The following is a 16,701-nucleotide window of genomic DNA, read 5'->3' as shown; positions in this document are numbered from 1 at the left end:
ATTCTATTCTATTATAACAATTTTACAGACAAATACTATTTATAGTCACAGTGGAGAGTGGGTTAGGGAGCACGGAATATATTTTTTTCCTATGTGGGTGTAACTGAAAATACTTGAAGCGCTGACTTACAGTAAATGACTGTAAAGGTAATGCAATTGTTAGGCAGTGATTTTCTGTGAATTTATAAAGATAATCAAAATCACTTATTTAAAGCAAAGAGACTAGAACTTACTGGCACCAAGCAAACCATTTAGTGTAGGAAAACAGAAGTTACACATGTTAAATTGTTATAAAATTCAGGGAAAAAAACTGCAGGAGAAACAATTTGCTTAGATGTCCACTAGAGGGAGCCAAGTTATTTGATAAACTAGTACCGATTGCTTTGGATGAGGGGGGGGGAAAAAAACCACTGACGTGGTAATGCATTTTATTTTATCGTCAGAAAAATCCACATTTCCAGAGAAACATAGTAATTGTGTACATTATTAACTAGCAGTGAGCGACACTGTGTGAATAAACACAGCCATAATTGTGCATTCATCGGCGTCCCAACTGCTTTTTGAACGCCTTCAAGGACTTTGCCATCATTGGAGCCACCCCTGTGGTGATAAACATGTCATAAAAGATTATGCAATCTACAATAACAACATCAAATAGAGTATGTATTTAAAATAAGTTTCTTGATATAGATTTGCATTTGAACATCAGGTACAAACAGGACATGAATAATACTCATGCGGGCTCACTTGTTTTCTTGCGAGAGTCTTGAGTGTTGCCTGGCCCTGAGTTGGTGTTGGTGCTGCTACTGCTGCCGCAGGTATTGGTCTTCACAGGGTCATTGTAAGACTTTGGTTTGCTATCTCGAGACTTGACGCTAGAATTGAAGAATCATGAAAATAATTGCATTTGTTGTTTTGAAATCATTTCCCCCAACTTTAACTCCTTTAAAACCACACTTGAAGAACACCTCCAGGCAACTTCAACCTTTGACTGACACCCTCACCCCCTCCACAGCCCATCTCCCCGGATTGTAGATAATCAAATGTATATACCGTATTTTTCGGATTATGAATCGCTCCGGAGTATACGTCGCACTGGCCGAAAATGCATAATAAAGAAGGAAAAAAACATATACGTCGCACTGAAGTATAAGTCGTATTTTGGGGGTATATTTGATCAAATCCAACACCAAGAATAGACATCTAGGTGACATCATACACCGGTCCGATCCGGTGGCCATGTACTGCTTGCCTGTGTATCGGCTGGGGACATCTCTGCGCTGCTGATCCGCCTCCGCTTGGGATGGTTTCCTGCTGGCTCCGCTGTGAACGGGACTCTCGCTGCTGTGTTGAATCCGCTTTGGACTGGACTCTCGCGACTGTGTTGGATCCATTATGGATTGAACTTTCACAGTATCATGTTAGACCCGCTCGACATCCGTTGCTTTCCTCCTCTCCAAGGTTCTCATAGTCATCATTGTCACCGACGTCCCACTGGGTGTGAGTTTTCCTTGCCCTTATGTGGGCCTACCGAGGATGTCGTAGTGGTTTGTGCAGCCCTTTGAGACACTAGTGATTTAGGGCTATATAAGTAAACATTGATTGATTGATTGATTGACATTTGAAAGGCAATTTAAAATAAATAAAGAATAGTGAACAGGCTGAATAAGTGTACGTTATATGAGGCATAAATAACCAACTGAGAAGGTGCCTGGTATGTTAACGTAACATATTATGGTAAGAGTCATTCAAATAACTATAACATATAAAACATGCTATATGTTTACCAAACAATCTGTCACTCCTAATAGCTAAATCCCATGAAATCCTCTTCCTCAATGTCGCTTCTAAACAACTCTGCCAACTCCAAAAAGGTATGCGCCGCTTCCTCTTGTCGTTTTCTGCTGCATATTTCACTACGTCCAGCTTGTAATCTTCAGTACATGCTTTCCTTTTCGGTGTCATTTTTGTTCAGCCCTTCTCAGTTTTTATAAATTACTGCCAACGATGAAATTATCCATTTTAATAGCTACGGCAGTAGCATATAGGATATAGCAGTTAGCATTCCATTACCCACAATACACTTCTGCCATGACCCTCCCCCGCCGAATTCTTATTGGTTGACATGTGTGTGACGATTGCTGACATTTACTTGGTCTCTTCCGCGAATGAGATAAATAATATTATTTGATATTTTACGGTAATGTGTAAATAATTTCACACATGAGTCGCTCGGGAGCATATGTCGCACACGATCAAAAAAACTGCGACATATAGTCCGAAAAATACGGTACTTGTTCTTATGCTTTCTGAATTTATGTCCACTGCTTGCTGTAAATATTTCTACCAAGTCAGACCTACACTGTTTCAATGTCCATTTCTCTGATGCAACTGTTGATGACTGAAGTACTGATATCAACCAAACCTAACCCCCCTCCCCCCTCCTCCTCCCACCCCCGGATTATAAAAAATGTAAATATTTCAATATATATACTCTGATGATTAACCTATATTTTGCTGATAGTATATATTTGTACCATGAATTGATTTACGTGGACCCCAACTTCAAAAAGTTGAAAAACGTTTTCGGGTGTTACCATTTAGTGGTCAATTGTATGGAATATGAACTGAACAATCTACTAATAAAAGTTTCAATCAATCAATCAATCAACATGGCTTACTACATGTGTCACATTACAACATGTGACAAAGATTGCCTCTCGCCAAAGTAAAAACCAGTCCATCTAGCACACAACTCCAGTTTCTGTGTTTGGATAAGCAAAGGCCCTTAGCCTTTTAAAACATGGCGACATACAAGTCTCTCAGTGCTGCTTGCAATAAGTGCATACTTACTTTGTATTTATGTAAAAGTAGCAGTGCTGTCAAACTATTTTTTCAAATAAGACCTATAATGTAAAACCAACTTTTCTTACCTATTGGTACCCGTTAGTGTACAAATAGGTAGCAAAATTTGAAATCAAACCATACAAAAAATATTGCCTTGTTGCATACTTCTTCCGAACGAGCCATTTGGGATTCGCCCAATTTGTGACGTGTTCCCAAGTGTGACTCCATATATATAATAGAGATTTACCCAAAGAGCTTTGCGCAGGTAGTCCGGCATTTGCAATCAATAACCAACTTTTCCCTCTATCCCTGTTGTGTGGCAGACTGGCTCGTACATGCACATGCATTCTCCACCTTTGCCATTCCTAATTCAAAGTAGCATATAGTGTGAACTTTTATCCAATCCAATCCACTTTATTTATATAGCACATTTAAACAACAATAACGTTTCCAAAGTGCTGCACAGCCATGTTAAAAACAATTGTAAAAAAAATAAAAAAATAAAATAAAATAAAAAAGTATATATGTATATATATATATATATATATATATATATATATTATGCTCCACCAATGACTGAATAAAAACAAAAAATAAATAAATATAAAACCAATAAAAACAATATAAAAACAAATATGATTAAAAACTATTTTAAAGGGTAAAATCAATTAAAACAGTAAAATAGAAATCAAAGTGTATAAAAAACACAGAGGACAACAGAAAACAGAGGACCACACAACTCACGTAGTGTTAAAAGCCAAAGAATAAAAGTGGGTCTTAAGACGAGACTTAAAACACTCCACTGTGGAAGCAGTTTGAACATGGAGGGGCAGAGTGTTCCAGAGCTTAGGGCCGACCACAGAGAAGGCCCTGTCTCCCCTGGTCTTAAGTCTGGTCTTGGGCACCACGAGCTTGAACTGGCTCTCGGACCTCAGAGCGCGCGCAGGAATGTAAATTTGGATGAGGTCCGAGATATATTGAGGTGCCAGTCCATGTAAAGATTTAAAAACAAACAGCAATGTTTTAAAATAAATTCTAAAATGAACAGGGAGCCAGTGCAAACTCTGAAGAATTGGGGTTATATGCTGGCGTTTCCTGGCCCCTGTTAAAAGTCGTGCTGCCGCGTTCTGGACTAACTGCAACCGGGAGAGAGCTTTTTGGCTAATGCCAGCATAAAGTGCATTGCAGTAGTCCAGGCCACTTGAAATAAAAGCATGCACGACTTGTTCAAAAAGGTTAAAAGATAAAAACGGTTTAACCTTTACTAAAAGACAAAGGTGATAAAAACACGATTTTAAAAGGCCATTGACTTGTTTGTCTAGTTTAAAATCGCTGTCTATAGTGACGCCAAGGCTGGTGACTTTGGGACGCACATCATTTTGCAATGGACCCAAGTCAGTGAGGGCCGGACCAAAAACTAAAATTTCCGTTTTTCCCTCATTCATTATTAAAAAATTCTGGGCTAACCAAGCCTTGACGTCGCATAGACAGTTAAGAAGGGGTGTCAGGGGGCCGTGGCTTTTATGTCAGTAGACTTGTTTAGGAAGTGCTTAAAACTACAACATGGGTGGTGGAGAGAAGATGTAGTCGAAGTGGATGCATGTAAATAAGACCTTCCACAAAATGGCGGATTAAAAGAGACTGCAGAAAGCGACTTGAAGATGATCTATGAAACAATCCACGCAAAATTTTGACTTAAGAATCACTAATACATGTTATCTTGACCACACGCGTTTTAAATAAGAAAAACATCATGATATGACCCCTTTAAATCAGAGTAATCACACTTTATTTGAGGTAATTACAGGTTATTAATCACTTGCAAAATTTAAATTAACTTAAGAAAAGACCCCAATACTTAGAAAAAAATTGTTATCCAAAAATAATGAATGCATTTAATTTATTTGCTCAAAACGTGAAAGCAGTTTTTTCTAAAGGACTGACCATATAAAGTAAAGGAGCATGTGCACTCAAAATAAATTGCGGGATTACCGTATTTTTCGGATTATTAATCGCAGTTTTTTTTTATAGTTTGGCCGGGGGCGCGACACATAGCGACTTATGTGTGAAGTTATTAAACACATTACCGTAAAATATCCATCCATCCATCCATTTTCTACCGCTTATTCCCTTTGGGGTCGCGGGGGGCGCTGGCGCCTATCTCAGATACAATCGGGCGGAAGGCAGGGTACACCCTGGACAAGTCGCCACCTCATCACAGGGCCAACACAGATAGACAGACAACATTCACACTCACATTCACACACTAGGGCCAATTTAGTGTTGCCAATCAACCTATCCCCAGGTGCATGTCTTTGGAAGTGGGAGGAAGCCGGAGTACCCGGAGGGAACCCACGCATTCACGGGGAGAACATGCAAAGTCCACACAGAAAGATCCCGAGCCTGGATTTGAACCCAGGACTTTGAACTTTGTATTGTGAGGCAGACGCACTAACCCCTCTGCCACCGTGAAGCCCTCGTAAAATATCAAATAATATTATTTATCTCATTCGCGGAAGAGACGGAGAAAATGTTAGCAATCGTCACACACACGTCAACCAATAAGAATTCGGCGGGGGAGGTACATGGCAGAAGTGCATTGTGGGTCATTTTTGCTGAACAAAAATGGCACCGAAAAGAAAATCCTGTACTGCAGATTACAAGCTGGACGTAGTGAAATGTGCAGTAGAAAACGACAAGAGGTTTAGAAGCGACATCGAGGAAGAAGATTTCATGGGATTTATCAATTAGGAGTGACAGATTGTTTCTTAAACGTATAGCATGTTCTATATGTTATAGTTATTTGAATGACTCTTACCATAATGTTACGTTAATTACCAGGAACCTTCTCAGTTGGTTATTTATGCCTCATATAACATACACTTATTCAGCCTGTTTTTCACTATTATTTATTTATTTTAAATTGCCTTTCAAATGTCTATTATTGGTGTTGGATTTTATCAAATAAATTACCCCCAAAAATGCGATTTACACTCATGTGCGACGTATATTTTTTTTTCCTTCTTTATCATGTATTTTCGGCCGGTGTGACGTATACTCCGGAGCGATTTATAATCCGAAAAATACGGTAATCTGCATAAATACATGATTAATGCGAAAACATTTTGTGATCAATCACACAAGTTAACATGTTAATTTTGATAACCATAGCTATAAGTAATATTTCCTTTGTATTTTGAGACATAATTGAGGGTCATGGAATCATGTCTCCTGCACTTAAAAAAAAAAAAGACAGTTTTGCTTCCCAGCAGTTTTCATCGCCTAAAAACAAAGTTATGCTACATTAAAAGGAGAAAGGTCAAACACTAACAATAAGCAGAAAACAGCGGCTCATTTATTTTTAGATCACCCACAAGGTCATGGTTTAGCTCTGTTAATTGTCAGCTAGATACTTTTTAACATTTGCGGTTTGCACTTACATACATTTTAATCTGTGTGTGTGTGTGTGTGTGTGTTTGAATTAATTAGGCACAGTAATAAGTTTACTTCTTCCCACTCCCTTTTGAGGCAATCTTGACATCTACAAAAGATTAGGCACATGTAATGTTTTCAATGTAGGTGTAAAAATAATGTATCTATATATTTCTTTTGTATTTTATGTCATTCTCTTTTCTTTTTTTTTCTCTCTTTTCTTGTTGTTGTTCTTTGCTTTATGTGAAGATTGCCGAAATAAAATACATTGATTGATTGATTGATTGATTGATTGATTGTTTGCATGGCTCAAAATAAACCCATTCATTCATTCAATTAGTTGTGTGTCCCACATGAAACTGAAATCAAAACTTACTCTCTAGTTACCCACCTGCAATTAGACTGTGGAGGCTGCTGAACCGCAGTTCCATGGATTTCTTGTTGGATACGCACATGTCTGGGTGGCTTAGCAACGGTGTGAATAAATGCCATCTTCACTTGCCGGCCTAATCAAAAAAAGGGCGAATATAATGTCAGGAAAACAACTATTATGGTGATCCATTTGGTCACTGAAGAAAATTACTTTGTACAACTTTCTAGAAAAAAATATCAAACATCTCAGTTGTGGTAGAATACGACATCATGGAGTTCCTGTTGGTGGTCAGAAGTTTTACCAAAGACTGTTGGCTTAATCTTCAACTGTCTACATGAGGAAGAATTAAAAAAAAGGTCCCCATTAAAGTAAATTGACTTATTAATGTGTCTCCAGAAGCAGGGTTGTCAGAAACATTTTCCAGGGAGGGCCACATACAGAAAAAACTAAGGATGTGGGGTGCAGCTATGATACATTTTGAGTATTAAAAATAGTTACGTAAATGCTAATGCTGAGCTGTGTGAACTTTTTTATAGAGTGCCAAATGTGAAAGTTCAGTCACACTTTCCTAGCAGATATATTTCTAAGATTTAACTCGCTTTTCTCAGATTTAGCTAATTTTCATCACATTTAAGACTGAGAAGGACAAGCGGTAGAAATTGAATGGATGACTGGATGGCTTTCGGTTTAATTTAAATGCTGACTCTAAATATTATATCTAAATGTTGAATCTAAACCTATATCTTAAATGTTAACCTATATGTTACATTTAAACCTAAATGTTGAATCTAAACTTACATCCATCCATCCACCATCCATTATCCATCATCTTCCGTTTATCCGAGGTCGGGTCGCGGGGTTAACAGCCTAAGCAGGGAAACCCAGACTTCCCTCTCCCCAGCCACTTCGTCTAGCTCTTCCCGGGGGATCCCGAGGCGTTCCCAGGCCAGCCGGGAGACATAGTCTTCCCAACGTGTCCTGGGTCTTCCCCGTGGCCTCCTACCGGTTGGACGTGCCCTAAACACCTCCCTAGGGAGGCGTTCGGGTGGCATCCTGACCAGATGCCCGAACCACCTCATCTGACTCCTCTCGATGTGAAGGAGCAGCGGCTTTACTTTGAGTTCCTCCCGGATGGCAGAGCTTCTCACCCTATCTCTAAGGGAGAGCCCCGCCACACGGCGGAGGACACTCATTTCGGCCGCTTGTACCCGTGATCTTATCCTTTCGGTCATGACCCAAAGCTCATGACCATAGGTGATGGGAACGTAGATCGACCGGTAAATTGAGAGCTTTGCCTTCCGGCTCAGCTCCTTCTTCACCACAACGGATCGGTACAACGTCCGCATTACTGAAGACGCCGCACCGATCCGCCTGTCGATCTCACGATCCACTCTTCCCCCACTCGTGAACAAGACTCCTAGGTACTTGAACTCCTCCACTTGGGGCAGGGTCTCCTCCCCAACCCGGAGATGGCACTCCACCCTTTTCCGGGCGAGAACCATGGACTCGGACTTGGAGGTGCTGATTCTCATTCCGGTCGCTTCACACTCGGCTGCGAACCGATCCAGCGAGAGCTGAAGATCCCGGTCAGATGAAGCCATCAGGACCACATCATCTGCAAAAAGCAGAGACCTAATCCTGCGGTTACCTAAACCTACATATTAAATCTAAACCTAAATATTTAATTTAACACTTAGTCTTAAATTTAAACCTAAAGTTAAAGTACCACTGATAGTCACACACAAACACTAGTTGTGGTGAAATTACCCTCTGCATTTGACCCATCTCCTTGTTTCACCCCTTGGGAGGTGAGGGGAGCAGTGAGCAACGCCTGCGCTCAGGAATCATTTTGGTGATTTAACCCCCAATTCCAACCCTTGGTACTGAGTGCCAGGCAGGGAGGTAATGGGTCCCGTTTTTATCGTCTTTGGTATAACTCGGCCTGGGTTTGAACTCACAACCTACCGATTTTAGGGTGGACACAAACCTAACATCATCATCTTGCTAAATGTGTCTGTTCAAATAAAATTAGTAGTAGACTAGAGGGGAAGTGGACTTTTTTTTTTTTTAGAATGTTGCCAATCATTCGAAATTCTAAAATACGTTTCGTACCAGATGACCATCATTGCAGGCAATGGGGATGTGATCTATTCCGCCATCCAACAACATTTTTATACATGCTTTAAGTATAATGTAGTAACAGGCACATTCATGACATGTACAGTACTATTTTCTGAGTTGATCCTTTTAAGCATTGCCGGAACATTTATTTTTGGGTGCATTGAATTCAAAGAGCACATCACAATGTTCACCATTTCCTTCAACAACAAACAGCTACTACTAATCGTAAGACTTTATGAGAGCCAATGACAACCACTTTCAGACAAATGGTCCGGATCCTTATCTTTTTGAGACTGCATATACAAATGATGAGCTACAAACTTTAGACGCTGGATGCTAAGCAGGTCATGCTATAGTGCAGTGGTTCCCAAAGTGGGCGGTGGAAAGATCTGGGGGGGCGGTGAGGAAGAAGGGGGAGGTAGGGGGGCGGCAGTCCGAAGTCGAAGTCAGAAGTTCGAACGTTTGTTTGACGATTTGTACACAACACGTGCAGCAGGACGAGTCAGTGGACGACGCATCAGGGTCCGGTTACCACACGCCGCTCTGGCCCAGTCAGATCCGACAGCATAGACTACAAAAGCAAAAGCTCAGGTTTGTAATTTCAAGCTTGTAATGTTCAGAATTGTATCTTATAATAAAAACCGCATTCTGGCGGTCAACATCATCTTGAGTTCAAGTCAACATGAAATTGGGGACTCGCCAGAACGCGCCGTGTTGTGTTGTGTTGAGCTGGTTAGGGTGGTGCATTCACTGATATATATTGTTACGAATGTATATGACTTTGTACCTGTGTGTGCATGTGTGTGTGTGTGTGTGTGTGTGTGTGTGTGTGTGCATATATGCGTGTTCGCGCGTGTGTCATTGTGTGGGTGGCGTGCCTTAGATCACGTCCGCCACCATTTTCTGTGAGTAAATGGAAGAAAATGAATACGTGAGAGGGTAAATTGCTTTTCATACCTTCAATGTTGTCATTTTTGTCTTTAAGTAGGCCTATTTATGAAATGTTGTGTATAACCTTTCTCTTTTCAAATTGCAGCATACCAAATATCAAGAAAGAGGTGTTTGTTTCCATATCTGTCCGTAGGGGGGGGGGGGGCGCTAGGAATTCACTGGGGAGCCAAGGGGGCGCCAGCCTGCAAAAGTTTGGGAACCATTGCTATAGTGTAACACTAAATCATGAAAAACAAACTACTAACATAATAAAACAATTACTTTATGTATAACGTCCGCTCTCACTGGGAATTTTATATCTTTCAGACTTGTGTTCCGAGCATCTTGTTGTGTCTTCCGTTCTAGGTTGAATGTCAAAGTTGACCCACTTCTCAGATTATGGCCACAACCCAATGTAGCTAACTACAAGCCTTATTTTCGGTTTACTACGAGCCTTATTTTCGATATTTGACTGCAAACGAAGACGGACAAGTGTGTTCTTGTCTCACATTATGGTTTTGAAGAACTGAAAATTCCAAAGAAAGTGCAGTTCCCCTTCAGGACATTTTGCACAGTACCACATTCTGTAATTCTTTGTACACACCTTTCGGTTTCTTGGAATGGTCCATGACAATTTTTTTGGCCAATCTCTGGAATTTTCTCTCCCTCTCTTCTGACAGTCTGAGGTACATCTCTTTCCATGATTCGTACTGCTGAAGCTTGGCGTCCTTGAAATCCCTCTGGCAGTGTTTTCCCCACAGGTTGTCCGTCACGCCAATGTACACCTGGGGAGACGATCATCAGAGGATGCTAACACACCAAGTATGGTTAATTGGGCTACATTTTAAAATGTCAACTGGTCTACTCGATTGAATCTAAGTGGCCCATTTCAATGTAACCCAGAGGTCACAATAAGACTGTGTTTTTGCGATTTGTTCAACTTCCGCCATAAAAGAAAGTGTAGGATGATGTCTCTGCGGACGATACACCATGGTTCAGAAGATCAATTTGAAGTCATCATTTAAGCATTTTCGTTAAACATCCGAATAATCTCCCTATGTTTTGGCAGGTGTGTCTAGTGTCTGCTCTAAATCTTTTCCTACCGGGTTGCATTCCTCAATGCGCAGCAGCTGCTCCGGCGTACACTTCTCCAACACCGGCTCGAGTATTTCAAACGGGACGCCTCCTGTTTCGTAAAGCACTGAGACAAAAATAATGCAATGAAATTAGCAATTGGTATGAATTCTACGAGAAGCGCATGCGTTGCTTTCTTGGTGTTGCAGCCAGGGGTGCAACAATTATCTGGTTTTACCATTAACCGTGATTAAAAATGTCACGGTTATTTCATCGCAAAGGTTCCGCTACACCAGACCTGGGCAAATTAAGGCCATGAAATTCCATCCATCATCTTCCGCTTATCCGAGGTCGGGTCGCGGGGGCAGCAGCCTAAGCAGGGAAGCCCAGACTTCCCTATCTCCAGCCACTTCGTCGAGCTCTTCCCGGGGGATCCCGAGGCGTTCCCAGGCCAGCCGGGTGACATAGTCTTCCCAACGTGTCCTGGGTCTTCCCCGTGGCCTCCTACCGGTTGGACGTGCCCTAAACACCTCCCAAGGGAGGCGTTCGGGTGGCATCCTGACCAGATGCCCGAACCACCTCATCCGGCTCCTCTCGATGTGGAGGAGCAGCGGCTTTATGTTGAGTTCCTCCCGGATGGCAGAGCTTCTCACCCTATCTCTAAGGGAGAGCCCCGCCATACGGTGGAGGAAACTCATTTCGGCCGCTTGTACCAGTGTTCATGTCCTTTTGGTTATGACCCAAAGCTCAGGACCATAGGTGAGGAAAAGGGTGGAGAGCCATTTCCGCGTTGGGGAGGAGACCCTGCCCCAAGTGGAGGAGTTCGAGTACCTAGGAGTCTTGTTCACGAGTGGGGGAAGAGTGGATCGTGAGATCGACAGGCGGATCGGTGCGGCGTCTTCAGTAATGCGGACGTTGTATCGATCCGTTGTGGTGAAGAAGGAGCTGAGCCGGAAGGCAAAGCTCTCAATTTACCGGTCGATCTACGTTCCCATCCTCACCTATGGTCATGACCGAAAGGATAAGATCACGGGTACAAGCGGCCGAAATGAGTTTCCTCCGCCGGGTGGCGGGGCTCTCCCTCAGGGCCATGAAATTAAGCTTTTCAATCTGGCCCGCAGAACATAATTTTTTTTTTTTTATCTTTAAGATCAAAACTGTAGCTCCCATTATGATGTGCAGTGATGCTTTCAAATGACCGTAAGTCTTGAACTATATAAAGTATTTCAATGTTTGGAATATGCGCTTTTGCATGATATACAGTTCTAGTTACTATGGCAATCCAAGTCACAGCAGCTCAGACGAGGCACCAAGCAGTGTGGGTGGGGAGCGTTTCCACAGAGTGTTTCCAGAGCGGCCAGCAAAGTTACAACAAAGCTTAGTGATAGATTGTAGGTGGGTTTTTTTTTTTTACCCTTAGCGTTCATATTTCGCTGTGTTTGTTGCATTTTGGTTGTGTTTCGCTTGATTGTAAAATATGTCGATCAAGAGGGGTGTGATGTTCATATGTTGTCAATATTCAGTGTTTTATCCTTCATAGTTAATATTGTAAATCCCACATTCTTTATTTTCATGTACATTCTCGGTGTCTTTCAGTAAAAAAAACGTAAAATTCCATTCTGTTTAAGGCGGCCTGTCATAACATTTTTAGCTTTCAATCAGACATTGTGAGGTTTTGTACGAGTGTTCCTAAAAATCAGGTATACCTGCCCCGAAAAACATTTTTTTCTCTAAATTTGGATACCAGAGTCAAAATGATTGCTCAGACCTGCACTACACTGTGTTTAAGTTCTTCAAACTCTTTAAAAAAAACTTTATACTTGTATGTTACTTCCGGCAAAGAATAAAAACAAAGTTACACCAGCAGTGCACTCAATCATACGCACCCGTTGAGACACGCTAGTATTCTACATTAGCTTAAAGAGGAACTGCACTTTTTTTGGAATGTTGCCTGTCCTTCACAATCATTATCAATCAATGTTTACTTATATAGCCCTAAATCACTAGTGTGATACATGTCACTTTTTCATGCATTCTAAATAATAAATAGATGTGATCTAAAGTTTACTTAAAATGGAACCTATGGGAGGCACTCAATTCTGCCTATAAGGCCCATAAAAAACATCCAAACATCTCCATTAAGGGTTTGTATACACACTATAAGTATATATTTTTAGACCAGTTGATCTGCTGTTTCTTTTCTTTTTCTTCTATGTCCCACTCTCCCTTGTGGAAGGGGTCCAGTCCGATCCGGTGGCCATGTACTGCTTGCCTGTGTATCGGCTGGGGACATCTCTGCGCTGCTGATCCGCCTCCGCTTGGGATGGTTTCCTGCTGGCTCCGCTGTGAACGGGACTCTCGCTGCTGTGTTGGATCCGCTTTGGACTGGACTCTCGCGACTGTGTTGGATCCATTATAGATTGAACTTTCACAGTATCATGTTAGACCCGCTCGACATCCATTGCTTTCCTCCTCTCCAAGGTTCTCATAGTCATCATTGTCACCGACGTCCCACTGGGTCATTATTGTCACCGATGTCCCACTGGGTGTGAGTTTTCCTTGCCCTTATGTGGGCCTACCGAGGATGTCGTAGTGGTTTGTGCAGCCCTTTGAGACACTAGTGATTTAGGGCTATATAAGTAAACATTGATTGATTGATTGAAATATGTGATGCAGTAACGATAATGAAAAAATTTAAAACAATGTTTAATATTGACGTATATTGATAATGTTAAGCATACAAGGCGCATTAATTTCAAAAATGCATCACGTTTGCTTTTTTCTCTTCATTACTGCAGACTTAATGAGAGCCAACAAATGTAAAAAAAAAATATATATATCACTTACTGGACAATGTCGGCTGTCATTAGGACGCTGACTGCTAGGATGTTCATATATTCCCCATTTAGATTAAGAATGTCTCATAATCCCTGCGATGAGATGGCGACTTGTCCAGGGTGTACGACGCCTTCCGCCCGATTGTAGCTGAGATAGGCACCAGCGCCCCCCGCAACCCCAAAGGGAATACGCGGTAGGAAATGGATGGATGTCTCATAATCCTCGTAAAGATGGCTACATGACTCGTCTTACTTTAAACATTAAGAAAACGGCAAAAAAGTATTTTGTAAACAAATATAAAATGTCATCCTTTCCAAATATAAGGGTTAATAAGGAGATAATACACAATGTTAGTGTAGACCCAACACTTGGCTTTAAAAAAACAGATTTGCCAGTGTCTTAAATACAACATAAAAACGTTCAAATGTATCAGGAATTGGTTAACATTTGAGGCAGCTCAAACTTATTTTAATGCAATGATTATGTCTCGTTTTTATTATTGTATAACATGTCGGCTTCCTCCCACTTCCAAAGACATGCACCTGGGGATAGGTTGATTGGAAACACTAAATTGGCCCTAGTGTGTGAATGTGGGTGTGAATGTTGTCTGTCTATCTGTGTTGGCCCTGTGATGAGGCGGCGACTTGTCCAGGGTGTACCCCGCCTTCCGCCCGATTGTAGCTGAGATAGGCGCCAGCGCCCCCCGCGACCCCAAAAGGGAATAAGCGGTAGAAAATGGATGGATGGATGTTGGTCGCAGGCAAGCAAAATGACTGATGCCATTGGAAAATTTGCACAAACAATCGCTCAAAATTCTTGACCGAAAACCACACCACCACCATCACTGTTGAGTTCTCCAAAAATATAGATTGTTAAACTTAGCTAATATTCAAAGATTAGCATCAATACGAATGGCCCATCGAATCCTAAATAACATCGCAACAGCGCCACTTACGCACTTTGTCCAGTTTACATCTGCTGTGTCAACCAGAAACACGCGAGCCTCCACCAGGGGGCAGTGTAGCAACCCCGAATGTAAAACATATTTTGCACAATCAGCCTTTTCATATAAAGCCATAAAGGAATGGAACAACCTCACAACAAACTTGAAAAGTTTAACCGATTACATTTACAATTGAAGATAAAAAGTGGCTTTGGAGCACTCAAAGCTGCTCACACGGTCACTAAGGTGGGCACTATGTTTGGCAGGTCAATTTAATGTGTATTATCGTTATCCATGACAGCATTTTTGTTGTAAATTGTGAGGTGTGTGTGTTAAAATCATGGTTGTTTTTGTTGTTTTACAAATGACAGATGTGGAAAAAGAGCACTTATTGTCTTTGTGTGATGATGTAAATGAGATCTGGTTGTACTGTATATTAAATCTGTGTCCATGAAAGGGCATTTTATGACTTTTTTAAATTTGATTATGTGATATGGTATGACTTTATTGTAATGATTTTATTGGATGATTTTTGCATCCCTTTAATTTAGGTAGCTAGGGACTGCAGATAGAAAGGAGCTATTTAGCTATAATCTGGTACAGAACATATCATCTGTCTTTGAATTTAATGTTTCTGTGCATTGCCCCTTCAAATAAAGACTAAACTATAAGACACGGGGTGTGGGCGACCAAGCGCCTTTTCGCCATGTCCGGTCCTAAATGGCCGTCAAAGTGTACCAACTTGTCGAAATACGTCCTCTGCCACTATTTTCCAAGTGAAAGGCATGATTTATGATCAGCAAGTAAGCGAGGGAACACCTCGCCAGTCGACCATGTCGAAATTGTACACAAACTTGTTACCACTATTGTTAGTCTGCGTTAAAGTTAAAAAGTTAAAAGTACCGATGATTGTCTCACACACACACACACACACACACACACACACGATGGTGTGGCGAAATTATTCTCTGCATTTGACCCATCACCCTTGTTCACCTCCTGGGAGGTGAGGGGAGCAGTGGGCAGCAGCGGTGCCGCGTCCGGGAATCATTTTTGGTGATTTAACCCCCAATTCCAACCCTTGTTGCTGAATGCCAAGAAGGGAGGTAATGGGTCCCATTTTTATAGTCTTTGGTACGAACCGGGGTTTGAACTCATGACCTCCCGATCTCAGGGCGGACACTCTAACCCAGGGGTGTCAAACTCAAATACAGAGCGGGCCAAAATTTAAAAGTGAACACAAGCCGCGGGCCGAGGTTGAACAAATGAAACCTTTAATAGGGACCCAAACAAGTTTTGCATTGAATATTGACAAAGCAAGGCTTATATAACTTTATAGTGACATGCAAAATTCAGTTTCAAATAATAGTAATTAAAAAATATCAATAGCATATCAAATTAAATAAAAACACAAATGTAATGCCTTTTTTCGGCGGCAGGTTTGAGTTGGGGCGGGGTTTGGTGGTAGCGGGGGTGTATATTGTAGCGTCCCGGAAGAGTTAGTGATGCAAGGGGTTCTGAGTACTTGTCCGGTTGTGTTTATATTGTGTTACCGTGCGGATATTCTCCCGAAATGTGTTTGTCATTCTTGTTTGCTGTGGGTTCACAGTGTGGCGCATATTTGTAACAGTGTTAACCTTGTTTATACGGCCACCCTCAGTGTGACCTGTATGGCTGTTGACCAAGTAGGCCTTGCATACACTTGGTGTGTATGAGCCGCATATATTATGTGAGTGGGCCGGCACGCTGTTTTTAATGGAAGAAAAGTGGATGTGGCGACAAGTAGAGAACGCCAAAAGCAGTGCTTTTACGGCCCGCCCCCAATATTATTTTCCGGGTGGAAATCGGGAGGAATTCGGGAGGGGCACTGAACTTCGGGAGTCTCCCGGGAAAATTGGGAGGGTTGACGAGTATGAGTATTAGCGGTGAATGTGGTGTTACAGCGGCGGGCCAGCTCTAATGTTAATTTGATATTGCCTCAAGGGCCAAATTAAATTTGGCCCGCGGGCCAGAGTTTGACACCCATGCGCTAACCACTAATCACCAAAAATGATTCCCAAACAACGGGATGGGTCAAATGCAGAGGACAAATTTCACCACACCTAGTGTGTGTGTGTGTGTGACAATCATTGGTACTTTAACT

At 41.7% G+C, this 16,701-nt stretch overlaps 1 protein-coding gene across 2 annotated transcripts in view; it reads right to left on the bottom strand.

Annotated features, from left to right (window-relative positions):
• Positions 1-388: 388 nt before the first annotated feature.
• The window catches only part of eloal (elongin A, like), a 34,628-nt gene continuing 18,315 nt past the window's right edge, over positions 389-16,701 (bottom strand). For both annotated transcript variants that reach the window (XM_061910323.1, XM_061910325.1), the window contains exons 7-11: positions 10,807-10,904; positions 10,308-10,488; positions 6,671-6,785; positions 748-875; positions 389-600 (exon numbers count right to left, since the gene is read on the bottom strand). In XM_061910323.1, coding sequence (XP_061766307.1) covers positions 539-600; positions 748-875; positions 6,671-6,785; positions 10,308-10,488; positions 10,807-10,904 — 584 coding nt within the window. In that variant the 3' untranslated portion in view covers positions 389-538. The remainder of the gene's footprint in view (positions 601-747; positions 876-6,670; positions 6,786-10,307; positions 10,489-10,806; positions 10,905-16,701) is intronic.

The sequence above is a fragment of the Nerophis ophidion genome, linkage group LG09, assembly GCF_033978795.1.
Source record: "Nerophis ophidion isolate RoL-2023_Sa linkage group LG09, RoL_Noph_v1.0, whole genome shotgun sequence".
NCBI classification, from domain to species: Eukaryota; Metazoa; Chordata; class Actinopteri; order Syngnathiformes; family Syngnathidae; genus Nerophis; species Nerophis ophidion.
The sequence above is the reverse complement of the archived record's forward strand: the minus strand, read 5'-3'. Positions and strand labels throughout refer to the sequence as shown.